At 34.5% G+C, this 24,167-nt stretch overlaps 3 protein-coding genes across 6 annotated transcripts; 1 reads left to right on the top strand and 2 right to left on the bottom strand.

Annotated features, from left to right (window-relative positions):
- Positions 1 to 848: 848 nt before the first annotated feature.
- LOC149740788 (arf-GAP with SH3 domain, ANK repeat and PH domain-containing protein 1-like) lies at positions 849 to 19,170 on the bottom strand. Of its 3 annotated transcripts, none has more exons than XM_089872714.1 (27): positions 18,759 to 19,170; positions 18,508 to 18,580; positions 17,958 to 18,112; positions 16,865 to 16,939; positions 16,667 to 16,716; positions 15,600 to 15,675; positions 15,008 to 15,061; positions 14,476 to 14,561; positions 11,241 to 11,316; positions 10,581 to 10,715; positions 9,996 to 10,121; positions 9,293 to 9,380; positions 8,911 to 8,959; positions 8,293 to 8,471; positions 7,824 to 7,957; positions 7,553 to 7,641; positions 6,850 to 7,033; positions 6,168 to 6,384; positions 5,781 to 5,920; positions 5,262 to 5,351; positions 4,789 to 5,026; positions 4,401 to 4,488; positions 4,067 to 4,098; positions 3,113 to 3,655; positions 2,876 to 2,993; positions 2,374 to 2,515; positions 849 to 1,473 (listed from the first exon to the last, which is right to left on the bottom strand). In XM_089872714.1, the coding sequence occupies exons 1-27, from the start codon at positions 18,882 to 18,884 to the stop codon at positions 1,390 to 1,392; spliced, it is 3,447 nt and encodes a 1,148-aa protein (XP_089728840.1). In that variant the 5' UTR covers positions 18,885 to 19,170; the 3' UTR covers positions 849 to 1,389. The 3 variants fall into 3 exon arrangements, with proteins under 3 accessions (XP_089728840.1, XP_089728841.1, XP_089728842.1); XM_089872715.1 differs by lacking the exon at positions 3,113 to 3,655 and adding an exon at positions 3,785 to 3,853 and having other exon boundaries at positions 18,759 to 19,164; XM_089872716.1 differs by lacking the exon at positions 3,113 to 3,655 and having other exon boundaries at positions 18,759 to 19,163.
- On the top strand, positions 11,256 to 13,861 carry LOC149740789 (uncharacterized). Of its 2 annotated transcripts, none has more exons than XM_089872741.1 (5): positions 11,256 to 11,343; positions 11,498 to 11,772; positions 12,272 to 12,419; positions 12,998 to 13,154; positions 13,734 to 13,861. In XM_089872741.1, the coding sequence occupies exons 2-5, from the start codon at positions 11,526 to 11,528 to the stop codon at positions 13,782 to 13,784; spliced, it is 603 nt and encodes a 200-aa protein (XP_089728867.1). In that variant the 5' UTR covers positions 11,256 to 11,343; positions 11,498 to 11,525; the 3' UTR covers positions 13,785 to 13,861. The 2 variants fall into 2 exon arrangements, with proteins under 2 accessions (XP_089728867.1, XP_089728869.1); XM_089872743.1 differs by having other exon boundaries at positions 11,508 to 11,772.
- A 362-nt stretch (positions 19,171 to 19,532) lies between the features above and the next one.
- Positions 19,533 to 24,149, bottom strand: LOC149740790 (UBX domain-containing protein 11-like). The gene is made up of 11 exons (XM_089872724.1): positions 23,941 to 24,149; positions 23,545 to 23,771; positions 23,001 to 23,122; positions 22,552 to 22,674; positions 22,042 to 22,168; positions 21,709 to 21,833; positions 21,229 to 21,396; positions 20,823 to 20,994; positions 20,258 to 20,456; positions 19,864 to 20,013; positions 19,533 to 19,810 (listed from the first exon to the last, which is right to left on the bottom strand). The coding sequence occupies exons 1-11, from the start codon at positions 24,006 to 24,008 to the stop codon at positions 19,684 to 19,686; spliced, it is 1,608 nt and encodes a 535-aa protein (XP_089728850.1). The 5' UTR covers positions 24,009 to 24,149; the 3' UTR covers positions 19,533 to 19,683.
- Positions 24,150 to 24,167: the final 18 nt, after the last annotated feature.

The following is a 24,167-nucleotide window of genomic DNA, read 5'->3' on the forward strand; positions in this document are numbered from 1 at the left end:
ACTAAGCCATAAGAGAGATAATAGATACATAGTAGGGTGGGGTGAGATGGGACACATTTTCACTTATTTTCTCGTTCAATTTGGTAAAAAACAAAGAATTATAAAACAAATGTTTAAAACACGATTTTTGTTTATGTGCTAAAGTTGTCTCGTCTTTCTCCATCCTACTATATCAAACAAAGGCAAATTACAATCACAACAAATATTCCACGCCATAAGGAATGACAACAATGGGCGTTGCCTCTTATGATTCACGCCTACAAACTTCACAAGCACAACAATCTTGAATTACCATGTACAAAAATACCGGACCATGCACGGTTACTCGTATATCATACAATCAGACTGTTTACATCTATTTTTTACCACAGAACCTTCATGATTATTGTAAAAGTGCCCCCCGCCAAGTGTTATGTAACTTATAGTCTATTGTTCAAGGTATACATTACTATTGTATGCGCATTCCAGGTCGTTGCCGTGCAAATCACACTAACCGCCACGCACATACACAATATCCAGTTACGTTAATTTTAGACTCGGCTTTGTGTCCCAACGTATTATTTACACGCACTACAAAGTTACTGCCGTTTTTGAGAGCCAAAACACAGATTTAAGCAGAAACTGCTCCATTCCGCCACCCAGCGGAAAGGGAATACCAGTTAGCGTATGTGTGCATCGGGCTTCGCTACTTTCTGTTATTCTAAAATTGTTCTACTTTCTGTAAAACCATGTTTTTGAACAACAGATGTGAGAATTGAGATGTTTAAAAATAATATCCGAAAAAGTACAAGAACAACTGTTTGGCCGAAAAGGGTCTATAAGAGCTCACACGTGTCAAAAAATAAAAATTCTTTTTTTTTTGCATTTATTTCTTCTGGTTGTTAATAAAGGTTATTTGCACTTGACAGCGACATGGTTTGGCCGGTAGAGCGCGCCAGAGAGAAAATGAGTTTATGTTGCCTTCGGGTGTGTTTGGCACAATGCTTCTCATATGAACGTGGCTGGCGCTTGGTCTTCCTTTTTTCACAATACAAGAGATATGCAGGTTGACGGTTAAACACGAATACAAGTTGACGGTTAAACACGGATACAAAGATACGGTATCAGTAAAATGTGAACGAGGGGGAGTGTCTTGGCGCAAGAACTGGTTACGGGAACTCATAACATACAAGCGTTGGTCAGATTCACTTTAAACGCGGGGTCTTCAACAAGAGTGCAGCAAAAGTATGAACACGTGGTATATACGGGTAAATATGATATATACGAGCATATATGGGGAATATACAGGTTAAGTGTGACGTCACAGAGACGGGCTTTCGTGAAGTCATTTTCTATAAATTGCAAAATTATTTTGTTCACTTGAAAAGTAACTCATAGAAGCTGTTTTCGCTAGGGGGCGCCGTCACTAAGAATATGAACGAAACTGACGGGGAATACCCCGACCCGGTGGGGCTGATGCTCCACGTGACCAACCTTGAAATAAAATATGGTTAACATATTTATTTAAAATCCTTTATTACTAGTATCGTGCATCACGGTAATGCAAATTAGGAAATCATCAACAAAATATTGAGGAAATAATATAATAATAATAAAAACTTCTTTCTGTCTCTCCTATTACGTTAAATACATTTTTTGCTACATTCTGTCATCTCGTATTTCCGTTTCCTAATCTTTGCTATTGTAATCGAATAGACTTAATAAAGTTATTACTAATATATAAAAATATCTCCGGAAATTGCTTTGGATAATCTATTAGAATTGGTTGGGTAATGTAAATAAATCAAATAATACCCATAAAGGTTCCTGAATTAACACCCTTAATAGTTTAGATGTTATTGGATGATATAATTAAATGTAACTTGTTTTATCCTCGCGTGACAGGGCAACGACAGTTTTTATAACAAGAGTGTTTCAAACACCTCTTACACGAGTTACCACGTAACTTTGTGGGTAATTATTTTTTGTTGTATGGCTGATAACGCCCACAATAATAGCTGCGACAAGCCTTAAACCCGCCACCTTTGGGTTGGATGCAGACGTGCTAACCATGGCGCTAACGAATAAAGAGCGTTATCACTAACACTGTGATGATACTCAAAATAGTTTGACACCCACGAAGTTACATACGCGGTAACTCGTAAAGATGTAAGAGCGAGGTATATAAAACAGAACATACGTTTCATAACGACTGTAGGTTTCCCGCCCCGCGAGCGTAAGATAATTACATTCACTTATATTACCCAATAACATATAAAGAACTATTAAAGCTGCTAATTCACGTGGGGGTAAAACAAGATACATTAATTGACATTCAATCTAATTTCCTTGGTTACATATTCCCTAGTCGTTTCATCCTGGAACGACACTCACCCACCAATCCTGGTCCTCCACCCCAGTAACTACAATTATCTCGTTTTCCACGAATGTTAGCTCGTCTTGGTTGTCAGCCTCGCAGTCATAAATGGCGCGCACACGTTTAGGTCTTGGTGTTGGTGGTGGGATTTGTGAAGATCTAAAACAATGAAGGGATTATACAGCTTTACATTGAGAATACTGGTATTGTCCTTTAGTATTGCTGGCAGATGTGCAACGTTTGTACTCGCATGGTGGGGACACAGTAGTCGTTATGTTTCATACACCCCGTGTCTGCCTTACAGTAACCACATGTGTAACTTTGTGGGTAAAATTTGTTTTTTTATTCATATATTTTATGTAGACAAACCATTAGTGACCAGTGGAGCAATTTGTGTTAAGTTTCTTACACAAGTACACATATGCCCACAATGGTAGCAGAAATGAGCATACACACTATCTGTTACATTAGAATGCTGCCCCATACATCAAAACATTTGCAAATTTCTAATGTTGTAACCTTGGCAACGGTACTGGGGCATCGCTTCTATTTGGATCTGGACGTAAATCTGAAGGGCTCGAGTTTCGTGGGAGAGACCGAGATTTCTCTATAGAACCTGGCTGTCCCGGCTTTAAACCTATATAACAATGCGTTATTATGACGTGTATGCGTGACGTAGTGGACGCACCGACACCATGCATGCAGATTACCATGCAGGAAAATTAGGTGAACAAAGAAAATGAAATCAAAGCATGCCTGGTGTTTCTAAAGTGAATTGCTGGCTATTGGATGGTACTCGTGGCTGCTCTTGGCGATCGCCCCTGTAACCGTTGTTGGTGCAGTTGGGAGGGGAAGAGAAGGTCAAATTTTGCCGAGAGTGAGGGGTGATTTCGTGGTTGATATTTTGGTGGTTCGTCTTTGGAAGTGGGGCAGTTGTGTTGAGGTTAGTGGAGGTTCGGCCACTTAAGCGGTCAACGGAAGGGTTGGGTTTTAGAATTGACCTTGGTTGAGTAGAAGCGTTGGTCGGTGAAGGTTTGGATTTTCCACTGACAACTTGAAAGGTTCGGAAAGTTGTTTGTGTTCGTGAGGAAGGTGACAGAAGAGGTGGCTGGGTGGAGCGTTTCGTGGACAGGGAATGCTTGAGGGCGAATGAAGGCCGGGATTTGACGACTTTCCGCGGGCTTACAAGGTCCGAAAGCTGGCTGATAATGTCGATGTGGCTCGGGGTGTTGAAGTTTGGGTATGGAGTGGTACGGTTGGGGGTGTAGTGTATTGGCTGAGATTTTCTGCACGGTGATTCTGAAAGCAAAGTGTCATGCAGATTGCCATGCAATATAAAGATCATGCATTTGAACATAAAAAATCGGGCGTTGGCTGATGCTTCGAAATTATGATTTTAAATGAAAATTCGTGAAATAAAAACTTTACCCGAGATCTGTTTCGATTTGCGCCGTTTGCCGCCAAAGGAGGCAAATCTAGTGTTTCGCAGACTAGTGACTGTAAATAGATGGTAGTGCCACAAAGTTAGTGAGAAGTTACTTCTGTTAGTAGAGGTTGAATGTATATATGTGAATTACAATGGTGGATTACAAGGTGCTTATCATGCCATAGTGTTGTTAACGTCGTGTATTAGGATACCATGCAAGGATAGACAACTAGGATCTTGTATAATAAACATACAATGGTGTATTTAATGGTTAAAGTACTAACCTGATTTTAAGGGGATTTCAGGAGTGCTTTCCCTGAAATAAATATTATTTAACATAATTTTTCGTTATTTGTTCGAATCTGACGGCAAACACCAAAACGACAGTCGTTAAAACACGGTTTGGGGAAAAAGTAAATGTTAAAAACGTGATTGTTAATGCCAAATTTTTGATGGGGAACTTTACTTTTTAATAATACAACGAGGAAGTCAGTGTGTCTCTCTCTATATGTGTATATATATAGGTAATAAAAATAACGTTTCAAACAAAAAATATGTCCTTTATTATACTAGTAACTTAGTAAGCCTATAGTTTACATCAAAGAACTTGAAAATTACCTTCTTATATCATTAGTAGGAACTTGTAGTGGGTAAACATTAGCAGTAACCAACGATGATGAACGAGGTGTGGATTTTAATGGAAGGTCTGGGTAATGGTAAGAGTTAATATGAAGTGTTATTTGACAGCCTCCAAAAACTGGTGAAGTCTATGGGGTGACAGGGAGTTGGGGTAATAGGCCAATCCTGGCCTAAGCCCTAGGACTCCCGGCATGCTACGCTGTTGTTAAAGAAAAACTATCTCTAACTATTTAATAATTTGTTGGTATAGTGGTGCTTCTGAACAGATATCCCCAAAATGTGGGGTATTTATAAATTTATGACGATACTGTCCACTCGAGTTACGATACAGTACACACATCTACCCATCCATAGCGTTTATACACACCTGGTTTGTTTGGTATGGCTGGTGCGGGCGGCCGACCCTCGATCCCTGATTTCCTGGGGTCTATGCTCCCTGGTGCAGCCGTGTGGCTCCGAGCGCGTGGCACAGCAGCTGATGCGTGTTGTGGCACGGCGGGCGGAGGGCCACGTGGCGGCGGGGGTGGCACGTCAGGTAAAGGCCTTGTTCGCTCTTTAAATGAAGTAGGACGGTGTCGATGCGAGTCACCGCTATTGTTGTTTGTCTGTATGGATTGAATGAATGCAACCTATTTACTCCCAGGTGGTGCGAAACGTCAGTCGTTATAAAACGGGTGTTTTATTTTATAAAACTCGTGCCACCACATATGTAACTTTGTGGGTCATTGTTTTTTTTTTGGGGGGGGGTCCGATATCTGCTTTTTTCAGACCTAGTACATCTATACTCTCTATGAAAAGCAAACTATAGGTATTTCAAGTATATTTGATTCGAAACATCACCTTGGCAGGAGACATTCCTATAAATTGTTGAGGCAATGATAGCAATGCCTTGTCGTCCAAATCATCGTCGCTTATAAAGTCGTCCTCATCCTTAATAACAGTGAGTGTATTATGAAACATATGTAAGCTCCAATTAGTTGCTGCCGCCCATATAAGTTGGAAAAACGTCAATCAGTTACCACATTTGCCACATTAATAGTGGGTAAGCTGCTATAACTATCGTTCAGCATAAAGTATTGGAATGGGCTAACGCGATACTTTAATCAAAGAAACGCCAAACTTACGGCATTTGCGGTCTGCAAACCACCACTTACATTAAATTTAAGTTAAATTAAAGCATACCTTATGGAAGAACTGCTTTACCATTGGGATATACAAGATAAACCACACAAAACGTTGCAAACCACGACTTACATTAAAAGTGAGGTTCCAATCTATATTAATATCTATTTCTGCTCAAGAACACATAAGTCCACAGTGGTAGCAGCGACAAGCCTTTAACCCAGAACCACGACTTACATTAAAAGTGAGATTCCAATCTATATTAATATGTACGATGGATCTAAACTTTCCGGATGCTGCTTGCTCCAAGATCTCCTCGCATCCGGGATGATCCATTCTCCTAGTGATCTGGAGAGCTGTTTCACCTCGAGCGTTTTCTGTTATGATGTCATAAATGCGAAATTTTAGAACAAAGGTAGCATGAAATGATGCGCCAACTCGGTACTCTCGGCTATTTTTAAATGCAAAAATAAACGTTTGATACACAAAAAAATTACATGTATTTAAAACTGTGTACAATCCAAGCACATAATAATCCTTGAGCATGTAATAAACATTGGGCACTAAGTTTGGGGTCAGAGTTGGCTCAACACCTGAAATATTATACCACTTACGGTGACTTACCAATATCTGGGCTCGCTTTGCTTCTAAGCAGCAGCTTCATGCATTCTGTCTGGTTCATCTCTGCACAGATGTGCAGTGCAGTGTTGCCAGATATAGTTTTCTTGTTCATGCCACTCCCTATGTTCTGTGCAAGGAAATCGACCAGCGGCAACACTGTACCAGAGCAATCATGGTTGGGCATCGAGACAGCAACATGTAGGGCAGTTTCAGCGTCATCCTAAACCCAAAAACCCAAAATTAAAATTAAACCCAAAATTAAATTAAACCAAAGTTCATTGTACGTATAAAAAAATGTTATCGTAATGTGAGATTTCAACAAATAACTTACCATAAAAAATGTTATCATTCATGAAAAATATTTGACATCCTGTTTCAATGTGAGATTATAACCAAAAAGTTTACCATAGTTAATGTTATCATTATTAAAACATTTATTTTATGTTTCTGCCAAAATATACTGAATTTTTTAAATTTTCTACAATGAAGAAACTACAAGTAAAAATGAAACAGAACATTTCAAACTTCATCTGTAAATGAACCTTCCAAACAAATCAAATGATCAATACACAAACTTAAAACAAGTTGGAAAATAAAATAAGAAAATCTCACTGTATCAACTTAAACTGTAAATTTTAGGCAAACAAACTGATAAAAAAAAACAGATAAAAAATGATAAGCTTACATATCCAGGTAATGGAGCACACATGTCTGCTCCTTCTGCCCACAGTTGTAGCAATGAGAATACATCACATGATCGAATAGCTTGTCCCAATTCATCAGTAAGAGCATCTGGATCATCAGCACATGTATGGACAACGTATTTACGAGAGATGTATTTCCCACGAATGAAAGACTTTCGCTCCTCCCTAAACAACAGTTGAATTTAGCATTTTGTGGTAATTTTTTGTTTTTTGTGGCTTATCCATTAATATATAAATTTGCCACGAATGAAAGACTTTCGCTCCTGCCTAAATAACAGTTGAATTTAGCATTTTGTGGTAATTTTTGTTTTTTGTGGCTTATCCATTAATATATAAATTTCCCCAGAATGAAAGACTTTTGCTCCTGCCTAAATAAATATACCAGTCATTGCAACAAGTTTACCCCAACCAGGAGCAGTATTGCACTCGCATGAGACATTTGAACAAATATTTTTATATCAGCGCTATGGAAACACTGTGTAGTCCAATGCAGATAAGCAGGTACAATTAGTTCACTATCCCACCAGTAGTAGTATTGCAGACTATATGCCGTACTGCCCCAACTGGTACCTAATTAACAGACTACTTGCACTGCTGTTTCAAACTTCCAAATATACAGCTATGAAATAGTCTTAACTAATTGCAACTAGTTTACTTTCTAACCAGTGGTAGTATTGCACTTACATGTTACTGCTTGGTGTCGGTTTCATCTCGCTTTCAAGTTTGTCCTCCATGATGTCATTGAAGTTATCATTGCCAACAGAACGAGCAAGCTGGAATAGAGGCAGATGTAAAAAAATAGTAGTATAGAAATAGTATATTACTGATTAATTTGTTAGTGTGTATACAGGTTGGACTGTAGTTTGACCAAAGTTTTGTAAAAAAAAACTTGCTTAAAAAAATCTCCCCAAACTTTGGTAAAAAGTTTTTATCCAACCATGAACCAATATATTACCAGCAATTCTGATGTTCCTAAATCATCCAATGTAATAGATTGAATACGAGATACATGAACTCCCATGTCCCTATGAATGCCACTGCATTCAATGCAAAGTAAAACTCCAAGGTTTGTAGATAGCCATGTTGGTTCTAAAGGTAAATAACACAAAGTAATAATACTCATGTAAGTTTTAATGCTATTAAATAGTTTCAGTTTTTAAATCGAAAGGTTTAAAAAGGAAGAGTATTGTTGGGTATATACAGCATAGGCTGTTACGTTGGTTCATATTGTATTTAAAGAACTATATAATGTGTGTTTGCTAACTTGAAACTTTCACAGAACTTTTGTAAACTTCTTTTTAACAGAATTTTAAAGGTGTATTTAAACAGTCTTAATTTTATAGTATGTGATACAGAATGCGATATAAACAACTGAAAATACAAAAATTAATCAGTTGGATATAAGAAAACACATCAGTCAATACCTGGTGCATTGCAGTCACAGCACCTGTCATTACCGGGTAGTCTCCTAACTTCATCAATAACTGACTGTGTGAGTTCACGTAAGCCAGGGTTTTGTTCGTTTCCATCTTTCCCCGCAGCAGCATCACCAAATACTCGGTTCAATGCATCTTCCTTGCTGTTTGTAATCACTGATACCCACCTGTGTTTGTGTTGTATAACTGGTGTTATTTTATTATGCACAAATATCCGTTCAACCTGCCGTGGCGTGGCACAGGGGGGGTTCCCTCTGTAGGCACAGTGGAAGATCGTCTTATAAACAGGCTGCAGGCACTTACTTACCCAGTACCTCTGGGTACGGGGGGCTGGTTTTCAGCACACTGTACATGTTGGCCAATTTTATTTATTATATTTTATCCGCGTCTTGGTGTTTGCGTGGATGCATTAATAAAAGATGTATTTATTTTTTTCTGAGGGTTAAATATCTTTTTCATATTTCATATTATATATGATGCCTCCCTCCTCTTTAAAATGAGACTAAATTAGGAAAGAGTAATGAGAAACGACCACCCAGCTGCTATTTAAGTAACGTATGGCAAGAAGGTCTACCACTAACGTATAAAATATGAAAATCAACTTACGCAACAGCATCATTATCATCTTCTGCCATGAACCTGTACGTGCGGTTGTCTAAAATGGAAATGGTTTGTGTAAGAGTAAGGTTTAAGAAGCAATGCTCAGGTTCCAAAAATTATTGTTGGATCAATTTGTTATGTATAATGTCTCTCTCCACCTGGACATAAATATTATATTTCTATATTTTAATTTTTTTATTGAACAAAGAATTATAAGCTAATGATTGTATTTGCAAAAAAAAGCGTTAATAACTATCTAAGGATGAAGTTATTGATTAGATATGGAACTTACTAATTACTCTGTTAGAAAAAGTTACTTAGTGTTAGTTACATACTATATAATAATGTATCTGTCTATCTGAAAATTTTCTTAGAAAATGTAACTTACGAGCCACTAAGTCAAATTGTTTCTTGTCCTCTGACACCAACTTGAGTTGACTTGTCAATAAATTTAACTTCACTGGAGCTTTGTTCATCTGTGGTGAATATATCAATATAACAATAAACAATAACAACTGATATACAATATTGCTGCCAGGCATATTACACTATTATTTCGCTCTTCAAGGATTTTGCTAACCAAAGTTCAAAACGCCCTATTCAGGTTGTCTTTATTAGGGTGAACCTTTTTATCTGACGTCAACTTTGGTTAGCAAAATTTTTGCTGGAAGGGCCAAAGTATAAGAACACCAATATTATAAATATTATTTTAATTTAACATGAGTTTTGCTTCTTTGTAATAAATGATAAATATATCAATAATTGAATATACAAAATAATTAGTTTTCACCCAACAAATATTATAATATTATTTAATTTCAGCACTCCAAAGTCAACTACATAATATTCGTGGTAAGGATTTAATGGAATAAGTAGAGTTGGTGAACTGACATAGAGGTCAAACTGTTTATAATGTAGAGGAGGCAGGGATAGTTATACACGCAGTTCAGTGAACAGAAACTAACTTTATATTTAATGTTATTGGTTAATGAATTGCAAAAACTTCCAGGGTTGGCCTGCCTACCCTGCCACCCCAGGTTCGGCGCCTATTAGCACCAACTACAAATCCACACACATTCTCATTCACTTACATTATTATGCGATATAGTTAGAAATCCACCAGCTACAATACACTTTCGTTTCTGCCAAGCTTTTCTCAAGCCCTCACTCCTTTTCATTAAATATCCAGCCTTCTCTGTGCCAAGCTCTTTGTTGCCCTGTGTTATGTCATGATGGTTATTATGACAATTCAAAAAAAAAGGAAACGAAAAAACTGGACAATACATTGTCACATTTAAGTGGACACTATGGTTCTAAGCCTTGGGTTATGAACACCTCTTTATTTGGGTCATCAGGAAAAAGGTCAAAGAGGCACTGCCAAAGTCATATACTGTACATATACCTATTACCATAACTGTTGAAAACTAATACCAATTACATATAGTAGGGTGGGGGAAGATGAGGAGCGTTTTTTATTTTATTTTCTTGTCCCATTTGGTAGTAAAAAAATTCTTGTCCTTTTTGGTAATAAACAGTTATTTGTTTAAAACAAGATTGGGATATTTAGATATTATGTACTACAGGTGTCCCGTCTTATCCCACAGGACCTAAAAGCCACATATTACGGAACAATGACTTGTGTGACATCACAATAAGCATTGTTAACACACACGCACCTGCAGTTGATGTAAGTTGTAAACATTTGCTTGACTTTTTCCACCGGGTGTATTATCAGGATCACTCACAGAAGTTTTTAAAATTGTTTTTAATTCAACCAATTGCCTTCTTTCTTCATCCTGGGCTTGACGCAGCTGATGGTAGAAAAATTATTGGATGAGAATTTGGCTTTGTTTAAATATGAAAAATATTTTTTAGCGGCTTATCTGGTATAAAATCGTAGTGTAATACTTGACAATTGATCTGCCCTTTTCCTAATTCCTATTAAAGTCTTGCCAAACGAGAATACACCTTGTTTTGAAGATACACCAGTCGGAAAGACAGGTTTTTATTCGGACAAGCCACTAAAATATTATTTACATTATGCTTGGTAGAAGGAGACAAAATATTAATTTTTTTGCTGGTATATAAATTTCTATGGAAACTGATGGCATTTGGATTTTATGTTAAATTTTATAAAAAGAAAACTTTGCTACAAATACAAGAGGCTAAAGCAGATTTTCATCAATTGCTCTTGTTGTAAAAATTTTTAGAAATAGTGGATAACCTATATCTTATAATGGTACAGTTTAATATTAACTCAGACTTATTACAAAACTATGCCCATTGTTACGTAATAGTAACAATTGAAATTACTAAAAAGATTATTTTTGTCTTACTGAATGCAAATTTGAGGTCAAATCTTCTGCATAGGCACGGAAATGCTCAATCACTTTGTATCCATCAGTGAAAAAGCTGGAAAAATGAAATAAATAACTTTAGGTAAGATTTGTATGGATTTAAAAAAATATAGTAAAATAGTAACTAGTTAAACACGTTTGTTGTTTTTTTAAGTAGGAGATTTGCATTGTTATTTTAGAAGTAATATAATATAATCTAATGTAAAAAGAAAGAAACTGCAAACGATATTTGTTAGAGCATTTTAGAAAGAAAAAAAAGAAAAAATGGGAAGATACAGAAAAGTGTTGCATCCCAGAGCTGGTCAGCCTAATGAGGAAACGGAAAAATATGAGAGAAAAAAGAAGAAAAAAAGGGAAGATGCTGGAGGAGTAGATGATGGGAAGAAGGAAGAGAAAAAGAAAGAAGGGAGTAAGAAGAAAAAGGAAAAAGTTATATCTTCCAAGAAAAGTGGCACGAAATTGAGCGAGAACAGAAGCAAAAGGAAGATGAGGTCAAAAGAAGAATACAGAGGTTAGGATCTGGTATATTAAATATAACTATGACCTACAACCAAAAATCTCCTGGCAAACCATAAGACACCATTCATATAAAACAGTATTTGGTATATTTTAACCCATTATAGGGCAGATTGGTAGAAACGGATAATTTTTAAAGAAATATTTAAATGCTATGGAAGTCAAATGTGCAACCGACATAACAATTTTTAGTATAGGCTTGTTTTATCTGCATCTTTATTTTGCTGACATGAATAAAAATACATTGGTCCACTTTTATCTAAATGTCCTGATCCTGTTTTAAACAACTAACAATTGTCTGAGAGTCACGAGGATACAGTTTTATAATTCATAGAATTTTTCTTGTCAAAATGGACGGGAAATTTACTGTTAAAATGGGACGGGAAAATAAAATGTCACCAAATTAATTTGTATCCAATTTTAATCATTTTTTATTAAATGTTGTTGACATATTTCAAGTGACATCCATTAAAAAGAAACATTACTTTTTCCAGTGGAGTCAGGAGATAGCATTAATTTATATGGAGACAACAAACAACCTGCAACAACAAGTCAATCTGACTCTCAACGAAGATTGTCACGTGACCCGCAACAAACCTCAAGTGTGTTCGGACACATTCAACAATCTTATTTCAGAAACAAGTAAATTGCCATTACTTTACATACAAATGAAGAGATTATTATTAAAGTAAAGTCCTTAAAAATGTTGCTTTACCTACAATTAGGCTTGTGGAAAATGTTGGGGTTTGGTAAATAGGGGCTATTAGTTAGGGGTAATAGTGGGTTAGGAGTTAGTAGTTAGGGGTTTGTAGTTGGAGGTCGTCAATGGTTAATTAGGTTAGTGGCCAGCAGATAACACAGGGGGGGTTCACCAAATTTTGCTCTTATTATTTTTATAAAATGATCAACTCTAAGCGTGTTCGGACATATTCAACAATCCTATTTCAGAAACAAGTGAATACCCAATTATTGCAGAAGAACTGATTTAAAGCCTTTGCAATAGGCAATCAAGCAAATGTTGCTCAAATTATTTTATATAACAGCATAGGCGCCAAACCCGGGGGTGGAAAGTTGCGCAAGTCTGCCCTAGATTTTTTTGCGATGTATTATTAAGTAAACATTAAAACCAATAAAATAGATTCTATTTTATGGAAATATACATCTAACATTTATTCCAAATAACCCTGCCACCCCTGCATTAACTGCCATATTTCCTTCAGAAATATAAACCTTGAGCAAGATGAGGGTTACAGAGTGGTGTTGATACCGGGAGATAACCCCGGAGTTAAATGGGTGACTGCAGTCGGGTTACTGGGAGCCACCATACTTCTGTTCACAGTATGGGGACTAGCTTTGAATTACATTCTAACACCAGTGGTAAGTCTAAGTATTATATATATATATATATGTAAATAATAGGGTGGGAAAAGATGGAACACCTTTTATTCTATTTACTCATTCCAATTGGTAGTAAATAAAGAATATTTAAAAATTATAAAACCATATGCTCAGACTGCTGTTTAAAAACACGATCAGGATATTTTGATATGTGCTAAAGGTGTCACGTCTACCCCATCCTAATATACTTAAAAATGAATGATCAATAAAGTTACTGGTAGGCTAACACTTTTCTGCACTATGTGTTGAATTAGATCATGTACAAATATACATTGATTCTACTAATCCTATTAGTATTCTACATATGGAGCTTCCAGACTTGGAATTTACGCCAGATTTAGCCTTTTACCCCTGACACTATTAATATAAATACTAATAGGCGCCTAAGTTTTGATTATCTGGGTTAAGCAAACTCTTAGTACAAATATCAACGACTTATTATATGTTAACATACTGCTTTAAATATATACTGCATACATTAGGTTTTGCTCTCTGATAACTGTCTGATATATATTTTCATTGTACATAGCATAAGTTTACAAAATATACCCTTTATAGGCACCAGATGATACTAACACAGAAACAATGAGCACCACAGCAGGATACTGAGAGCTACATGTCATTAACAATAGTCAAGCAAACACCAATATGTGTTTAAAACATATCAAAATTTTAAAAGCATGAATTTACTGTCATACAGTTATAAAATTAAATACATACATATCTAAAAATTCAATTTTAGGTAACGGAAAGTCAAATTTGCTTGACTATAGTTTTATCATAAGGGTTTAAAACACAGGATTCACCTTAAATATATTACACAATGATAAGTTATATAAGTAAAATTTATATAGTAGGGTGAGGGAAGTTGGGACACCTTTGTCACGTAATAGCCAAATATACTGATCTTGTTTTTTAACAACGGTCTATGGAAGCTTTAAACAATTAACAACGGTCTATGGAAGTCGTAAGTATACAGTTTTATAATTCTTTGAATGTTCTTTGTTTATCACCAAACGCGACGAGAAAATAAAATGAAAGTGCGTCCCATTTTCCTTGACCCTTCTATATTTACAAAAGCGGACACAATTTATTTACTTCCAGTCTATAATACTTTCATAAAATCGTGAAGAAAAAAAATATCTAAGAATTTTAGTTTTAGAATTCGGGTTATTATTGATTCAGCTTATTTATAACTTGGTTATAAGTGTATAAAACAGGATTTCTCACATAGAATATAATGCACAATATACGGCAGGATATGTGCTTAAGTGACTATTGTGTTTAATGATAAACTCACGTGTTTTGTGCGTGGTAAAACTCAACCAAATGCTGCAGCAGGTCAACTCCTTTCTTTGTTTTTATTTCATTTGCTTTAATCAGGTACTGAAAAAAAATTACTGATTAAATTCATAAATAACAGAATTTCAGACATTTAAGTGTTTTCTATTAGAATAAGAGACGGATGATGCAATTTAAGGGAAATATATTATGGAATTAATTGGACTTGATTTTTGTCTTTAATGTTTTCGTATTAACATATCATTACTGTATCTCTTTATAAAAAAGATCAGGGTTAAAGTTTCAATGTTTTAAATTTAAATCTGTGTTTTTTTTACCCTTTTGTAATTGTCAGATGAGTAAAAAAAAAACAATGAACGGAATTAGGTAAAAAAATACTTAAAGAGCTCAGACTTACAAAAAAGACATAATTATTTCCAAATTAGACAATAATGATTAAGCCGTAAATATGCCCCCCAAAAACGATGAAAAAAGTAGAATTTTAGAGCAAACTGAAAAAATGCAGCTAACTTTTATTTGAAAGGACTTACATCACACATTTGCAGCTGAAACATTCTCCTTTCCTTTTCCATTTCCTCCGCAATCTGTGATGTCATAAAGGGAATTATTAAACAGGCCTCATTTCAAGCAGGGTAGGGACAAAGTTAATTGTGATGTAAAGCAAACTTAATGAACACAGCAGTGGGGATACGAACAAATGAAACAATCAATGAAAGAAACAACATTTAAAATAGGGAGCAATATCCACTTGTGGTTTCTGAGGGCAAAGAAATCAATACCCAATCAACATACAGTTCCAGCTGGAGAATTTAAAAATGGATTTATTTGAAACACAACTATATGCACTTATTGGCAGACTAAACGAATTTAAATAAAATAATAATTATTTTAAAGCTGTGTGTTGGCAACTGAGATTTTGTATTTGTGCAGAGCCCTACAGCAAATCTGCGACAGATGCGTAGAAAATATAACCTGATCAAATTAGCATTGAATTCATTTTGCATTGAAACTAAAACATTGTTTAAGATTCAATGGTGAGGTAACAATAGAAATTCATGACAATGAATGCATGAGTGTGTGTAAACAAGCAATGAACAATATGTTGGATAAGGATAAACAAACCTCCGCCCCCGTTATTTCGTTACGAATCATCCCCGCATCTTTAGCAAGCTGTCTCTTCTCTCTTTCCACTTGTTTCCTGCATATATTAGAACCACAGTGAAATGTGAAAGGTAATCAATTGTTGTGCGATTGAAGGGGACAAGGAAACGTTTGCACTGAATTGGCGGCACGCAAGACACGTGCTAAAAAACGAATAAATTGATCGAGTTTTCACAAAATGGTCGAGACAGGAAATGTGACGTCACTGTGCAACCAACCACTCATATCCTATAACTCTAGATACTGTATTTCATTCAACAAGGAAATAAGCAATGGTACAGATCCGAAACATGCATTGCTTCGTTTGTGGGATATAAATGTAACACAAATAACTTGATAATAAAGTAAAAGAGATTAGAAACTTTATAAGGTTTATTCGACAAAGCAATGTTTTCATAGTTCCTATTTTTGTTTATCAAGTAATGCATTTTAATTTAATAGGGTTTCAACATTTTTTTCCTTAAGTGTATGTGATATATAGCGCATAAACCAATGTACACATTAAGAAATATCAAATTTACTTGCTTGATTAGGCTATTTATATATGATTTACAGTATTCAAACAATTATCATGTTAACAAATGTATTTTACACCTAAGCATATTATAGTTCATACTAGTGTGGTAGATACATGATACATAAGGAAGATACAATGTGGTAATATTTATGTGACTAATCGCATGTAATGCTTCACCATCATTAAACTAATACAGGAATTGAGAACCAGGTTTGTTTTTCTTTACTCACAACAAAGTAATACACTGGATAAGAACTAGATTAAAACATGAAGAAATTTGCACTCATTTCATAACTAATATTTCAGCACAGATTTGTTAAGCACTATAAGAGGCAAGACACAACTCACTCAATGCATCTGTAAAACTTTATTTTAAAGTAAATAATAAAAATTTGTAAGACACACTTTGTATGAGAGCAATTAGCTGTTCATACACATTTTTAAATTGGTTCAAGTTGCCTATATATTAACAGATGTGGAGATATGAAATAAAACAAACGAGCATGCTTACACTTTTGTGTCGTAATCCTTCCAAGATTTATCAAAGGGTCGTTTCATATCCTGAAAAGATCAAAATGTTTAAAATATTGTACCAACCACTATACCTTCCTATATTACCCTAATTAACTATTATGATGTAATAAGTGAGTTACATGCCCCGCTTGAGAATTAAGAATACAAGAACATTGTAGCAGAACACACTACCTACCCCCTTTATGCCTTTCAAGTCACCCTTGAGAAGCGATTCCAATGGAAACATAATGATGTTACTGATGTTGGATACCTGGATAAAACATATGTTTGACATTGTTTAAACAACTAAATTACTGTATTTTTAGCTGCATATGTTTGCAGTATACACTATTATACAGCTCTGGTGTTTTCCTCTATTGTATAGAGGCAACAAATTACACACGAATTATAATTACATTTAATACAGGTTAATACAAATACTAAATTAAACATCGGTTTGAGATTATTGTTTAAACAACTAAATTACTGTGTTTTTAGCAGCATGTCTTTGCAGTATACATAATACATTTTATGTTTTTTTCCTCTATTGTGAAGATGCAACGCATTACACACCAAATATAATTACATTTAATACTTTAATAAAAGTTTCTGACACATACTGAATTTAACATCAGTTTGAGATCATTGTTCATCCAAGTTAAGTAAAATACTCTATTTGTAGCAGATGTGATTGCAGTATTTATATACATTCTATGGTGTTTTCCTCTAGTGTATAGATTCAACACAGTAAACGCCAATTATAACTAAATTTATTACAAGTTTGGGAGACATACTGAATTAAACATCCTTTGACATCATTGTTTGAACAACTTAAGTATATTTATTTTGCTTGCGCAATTAATGCTCAAACATCAGGATTGTCATGAATGATACATTTAATAGCCTACTCTACTGACTATAGTTAAAACATTAAAGCAAGCATAGTGACCACAAGTTAGACCTACTCTGGAATTGTCTACATTGCATAAATCAGTAAACATTACAACTAGTATATGACAATTGTTTTTCAGGAATGTTTTACTATCACTATCCAAGCCTTCCTTGTATTTAAAAGTTTGGCACTAACCACCACATGCATTGATAGATTTACTAAAGTATCTCAAGATAACTCAGCAAAAATGACATAGAATTGAAATGATTTAATATAGAAATTAACACTAAATAACTGATTTAAACAAAACACACTGAAAAAAACACACAGCAAAATCTAATGACATAGAATTAATATGAATAAAGACCACATTACTAAATAATTTAAACAAACAAACCAGATTTTTGAACAAGGAACTCAATTCTTTAGTGAACACTGCAAGTTTTAGAAATGCTGATCCAATGTCAGGTTCCGGTTCCTTTGCATTGTACAACGCACCAGCTCCTAGTTTCTCAAGGTTTTCAATGAAGTTTGCCTCATTGCTTACTTGCGCTGTAAAGTAGAAACACCAACTAAGTTTTCGTTTCAATACTAACATGACAGCCCATATGTAATGTGTATGATTCGATTTTCAAATTAAACAATTCAGATATTAAAACCATATTAAGAGATGTCAGTAATCAAAAATCATGTTTGTATTAAAACTGACCAGAAAATCCCTGTTTCATGCGCACAATGATGGTAATTATATAGGCAACACAATATAAGTTTCTACATTTTACGATACAATCGTCCAGTATTGTATATTTAAATTTTGCGCAGGGCGCTAAGTAGGCTACTATTCAATGAATGAATTAAATTGGTTAGAGCATAACCAATTCTTCTTTTTCCACAAATGTGTTTTTATTCCTCTGTATAACTAAGAAATTGCAAGATAATCTCCTCACCAAGTCCAGAGTTATACATAGCTTTGGTGCTGTTCTTCATTTTCTTTAGTGCAGATCTGTCGGCATCCAAGCTCTGTAACATATTACGTATATAAGTATTTTTAAAAACTTTAATATATTACCTATGACTTCAAAATATGACCCATGAAAAGGTAGTAACTTTTATTTAAATGAAATTACAGATTTTCATGTATTTTTTCCATTTTTTTTTTTTAATTTCAGAGTTTAGAGAAAAAGAAAATATGACTTGCCTCTTCCAATGCTGCTATAGTAGCACGACATAGTGACATCTTTGACGTAAAAGTTGAGGTGGTTGGTGAATTAACATCATCTTTTGTTTCTGCAAGGAACTCTATAACAGAGATTCTATCCGACATTTTGGCAATTATTTGGCAACCTACACCACAAGTGTGCCTAGATTAAGGTTGCAATTGCTGTAAAAAGTTATTAGTACAGCGAAATCCAATCGAAAATCCTGCTGCACGTTTTTAGACCTTCCCGTTTTCTGTTTTGCCTGCTGTGTTAAAATGTTACGGCTAGTGTTTTTACTGTCTTGCAAAGAAAACTAACGTAACTGATTATGCAACATGATCTGCCTTTAGTTGTCGAAATCTAGGTGAAACGACACGGAAAGTATTTAGGTTAAAGTACATTCACTACAAAACCAGACGAACGTCAAATATCCGGAAAGTGGCAACCCAAACCGCCGGTGACGTCACCGGTAGGTAACGTCTGGTTGATTTCTATGGAAGAATGCGTTTTGTTCACGTGCAGTATTGGGTTGCAATGAAAAAACACAGTTTCAGCACACTGTAAACTATTCTTCTTATAGACATTTTAAATCGACCCTCAAACATACATACATACTTTGATGGAAGTACAAGTTCTAAGCTACCTATTAATTATAGCTTGCTTCAGTTCACCCACTTTAAAAGGGTTTATTTTACCCTTGTAACAATAGGAAATCATAGAATATACCCTTTGAAAAAAATTCCTTGTTTGTACTTTTGTGCAAGCCCTCTACATTTGTTATACAGTGATTGCACCTTTTATTACAGAATGTGACAATACTACGAAAGTACCAGGTAAACCATCATAAATGAATACGTAAAAATAACAAAATAGTTGGTAGTAATTTCCCCAAAACACATGGGATAACCAACTTAAAAAGAGATGCTACTTTCGTTTTAAAAACAGGGTTGCATTTGGAACAAGACCAGAGTCTTGCATTGTCTTCTTCAAGTCAGAGTGCTTTTTGTTCGGAAAAGTTGATAATATATCATAGGGTTCTCTGTGTCGAGGTCTGTAAAAAAACAAGTGTTACACAAATAAAAAAAAAAACTTTTTAATTCAAACCTCTGCTTTTTTATGTAGTTTCGCAGGTCTTGAATTGTGTCCGAAAATTTCAGTTTTAAAATGAATATTTTTGAACCATCTTCTGATTTTACACGGATGGTGGTGACGTCTCTAGCACTAACTGGCCTTTCTTGCTGTGGAATCTCCATTCTGAAATAAATATTTAATATCAATACTTACTTATGGCGTGCTTTGATAGTAAATTACACAGAGAGATTTATATTCATTGTTAACTATTAAGCTTTTACCAATGCCATTTGCAACAATTCTTAGAGTTGATTTTCATAAAAAAGGGACGATAGGACCATAAGTCTACAACTTGAAAAACAGGAAAACTGATTAGCAGGTATATTTTAGGCAGCACATTCAAATATACTTAAGTGAAAAACCCAACCTGTGCTGCATGTTTTTAACAGCTTCTGTTTCCACTATCTCAGTAGTTACTTTTCCCTTTGTACTGTCAGTCAAACTCTCCTTCAGTGAGGACCTTATATCCACTACCTTACCACCACGAATAACACTTTTGGGAACTTTATCAAGAAATTGTTCAACGGACATTCTTAAACCAGGTAGTTCACTTGATTCTTCTAGATCTGTGTTAATATACATTATATTAATAAAATACTTATCTTTATATTGTAAACTAAATACATTCTTAAATACATTATATTTAAATGATAATAATTTATATATCCTAATATTAACTAATATTATCCGTGCAAGTATATACTAATATTAATTATTATAGATCTGTAATATACATTATATTTACACGTTAATGGGCATATGCTAATCTGCTAATATTAACTATTATCATCACTGTTATTCAACTAAAAAAATAGGGTAATAGGCATTTAGGCAACATAATGTATCACTTGGTTCGAATATTTTTCAAAAAAAATGTTCTTTTTTAGTTTTTTATTAATATTATTATTTTTTATTAAATATTCATGTCTAACCATCAGGTGAGGACGTTCCAGTATTAGTTTGTTTAGAAACCAAATCTTCTTTATGAAGAATTTGTGTTGATGTCTTTGCAATGTTATCCTTGTCCAATAAAGATCGACCGATGCCAGGAAATATCTGAGCTTTTCTTGCATCTTTGAATTTTATATGACGTTTATCAGTAACCTGAAGGAGAACATGTTTTGAATAATTTTTAATGGCACATCTGGTATAAAAAACAGAATGTATTTTGGACATTTTGTCCGCCATCCAGGAAGATGTCATCCCATTCCCTGATGAATTTATATACAGTCAGCCCGCTAATCAGACCACCTGGTTAAACCAACAATTTTTTTTCACCAGACCTTAAGCTAAATTGTATTCTTTTCAATTAAATGCAACACAACAACAGTGGTTCACCTGTATAGGAACTCCATCAGGATATCTTTCCTGTAGTTCACTTGGGAAATACCCATCTGTGATGTCACATAAGCACCTTTGTGTTGTAACATCAGACAGTGGGCGAAATGGCCCATTAAACAACATGATACCATTCGCGTAAAGTATAAGTGGTACAGTCTTCTGGGCCTACAATATATCTCAATTTATTCTGTGACTTAACAATTAAAAAAATTATATCAAATAACAGGTACAATTTTAAATAGGTATAAATAAAAAATTATTAGGATATTTAAACCTGTAGTTTTACCAGTTTATTATTTTGCAGCACAATTCTTTAAAATTTCTTAATTTATTCCATGACCTAAAAAATTATTTATAATAGATACCATTTTGAACATGTCTAAAAAATCATTATAGAATTTAAACCTGTAGTTTTACCTATATTGTAATTTTGCAGCACTAGGTCCAATAATTTAAATTTCAATAGTGGAAACAAACCTGCAGTTTTGCACCACCTTTTGTTTTAACAATATCAGCTTGACCATCTCCAGCAATGATGTTTAATTCTTGTATATTTCTTAAAACTAAATCGTACTCCACTTTAAAGTTTTCAGGAGGTGGGTCTACAAAGAAAGATATATCTACAGTATAGCTTAACAGACATTTTTTCTGTTTTTACAAATTTGATATTTAAATCATATTCATCAAAAATGGATAAAGGACATAAAATAGGCAAAAACGGAGGTCAATACAAAGAATGAATGAATGAATGTAACCACAAGATGCAAACAGGAAAAACTATGTATTCAAACAACCTAAAAATAGTTTTACCTTGTGCCCATGAACCATCAGTCACCGTGGCAACAGGAACGCTATCGTCATCATTTTCTAAATATTCCTTGGAATTTGGATTTGATTTTTCACCAACCCAGATCATTCCATAGTCCGCCAAAAATGCCTAAATTATAACATAAGAATTATTTATAAAGCATGAAAAGCTAGGGAAGTGCAAAGCTAGTAAGCTACAAGTCACTGTGCCAAAAACAAATTCCACTTCATTAGGTTTAAAATCTCATTATCCCAACTAGCACAGGCTAATTGAAATAAAACTTGAAACACAACATGTTACTCAATAAGTTGTACCATGGATGACAATAGATGACATATTATTACATCTCTTGCACTGTGCAACTTTGTAGGTGATTGTTTTGTATTTTTCCTGTATGGCAGACAATTTGCACAACTCAGTAGTTACTGTTAAGTGCCAAGCCGAAAAACACATGCCCTTAATGATCATATTAAGAAAGCAATACAGTAAGAAATTGAGACAAATAAAAAAACCTCCATCTCATAGATTTCCTGTTGCAGTTGAAGGCACTTCATCTCTAGTTGTGCAACTTTGCCAGGTTCATCACTTTCCTTTGATTCTTTGTTTTTAAACAGAGCTAGTTTATCTTCAAGTATCTACCAAACAACAACTGTTAATTTAAGGGAATTTTTGCCGGTGATGTGAAAACAATGGTAGTTCTTAATCTATATTTTGCACTAGGCCAGACTGAAAAGAAACAGATTTTTTTCTGCCATTACTTCCACACCTTTGTTTACATGCAGATAATGTAAAAAGTTATCCTAACCCTTAGTAGTACAGAATCACAGCGTAAACTAACATTCTACTTTTTATTATTGTCCAGATTTAAACATTCTATTTTTTGTTGTCCAATTATGCTGTGAGAAATCACAGCCTAGGTATTTTTAGTGTTCTCATTTTCCATTATTGTTTAGGTAGTTACCTTAATTCTTGTGTCTTTTTCCACAACCTCCTTGCTGTAGAAAGCCACTTGTTTTTCCAGCTGTGTGATTCGTTTCATCATAGTGGACAACAACTCCATATCATTTGGTGCTTGTGGCATAGCTAGTAAAATTGTAATCAAATCCTTGCCTTTCAATATTATTGCATATCTTTTATGACAAAACAAAGTAATAAGTCATAATATAAAAAAAAAGAATTCTACTTTTAATTATAATATATATACATGGGACTATACAAAGACGGATTTTTTTTTTTGTTTGACGAGTTGGGGGTTAGAGGTTAGGGGTTTATATCTTATGTGTATAAACCGTGAAACTAACTGCTCCCCATAGAATAGAGAAACGAATTTGTCATCGCCTCCTAGCAGAAAAAATTTTCCGTATTCTCTGTATAGCTCCATGTAATATATATATATATGGTTGCATAAAGCCTAAAGAGCATGGTTTACATTTTTCATTTCTACAGTCTACAAATAAACAAAAATGTAACAGAAGAACAAATAAAGAAAATAAAGAGCCAAAAACCTTTCTTATTTGAATGGCCAACATTTCCGAGTGGATTTAGCATTGGTGATGCTCTCTGCGAAGCCTGTAGTAATTTTCTTGGGGTTATTCCTTCAACAGTTGAGTCATATGATGATGTAACTGAACTAAAACTATTCAAGTAACTGTTTGGTGACACCATGCTTGATGTTACATCATTTAATAAGGAATCTTCAAGGTCTGGTGTACGAAATGGCATTGGCCGTTTTCTATGATAAAAATATTATTGGTTTGGTGATGCGTCCGTGCTGTTGTTGTTTATAGGTATATAGACAAAATAAACGTTATTTATATATAAAAAAACTTAAAGTTATTATATATATAGATAGATCGATGTTACAGCGTCTTATAAAGTAAAAAATAAATGCACATACTCACCCAAAGTTTCTTGCGTTGTTTAAACCATGTTTCTTGTGCTTACTAAGACTATTTAATGGAGAACTCATGCTTAAACATACGCAAAACAAATGCACTTGCAAGTTTGTAGAAATTGTTTACTGTAGTCGCCATGGATTTACTAACACAGGGTGGCGGGCTATATCATAAATATATGATAACATACGCTAAATTTTGTGCTTAGTAAAATACGAGGCAGTTACTTACAA

Source organism: Ciona robusta, chromosome 2, assembly GCF_009617815.1.
Source record: "Ciona robusta chromosome 2, ASM961781v2".
Classification (NCBI taxonomy): domain Eukaryota; kingdom Metazoa; phylum Chordata; class Ascidiacea; order Phlebobranchia; family Cionidae; genus Ciona; species Ciona robusta.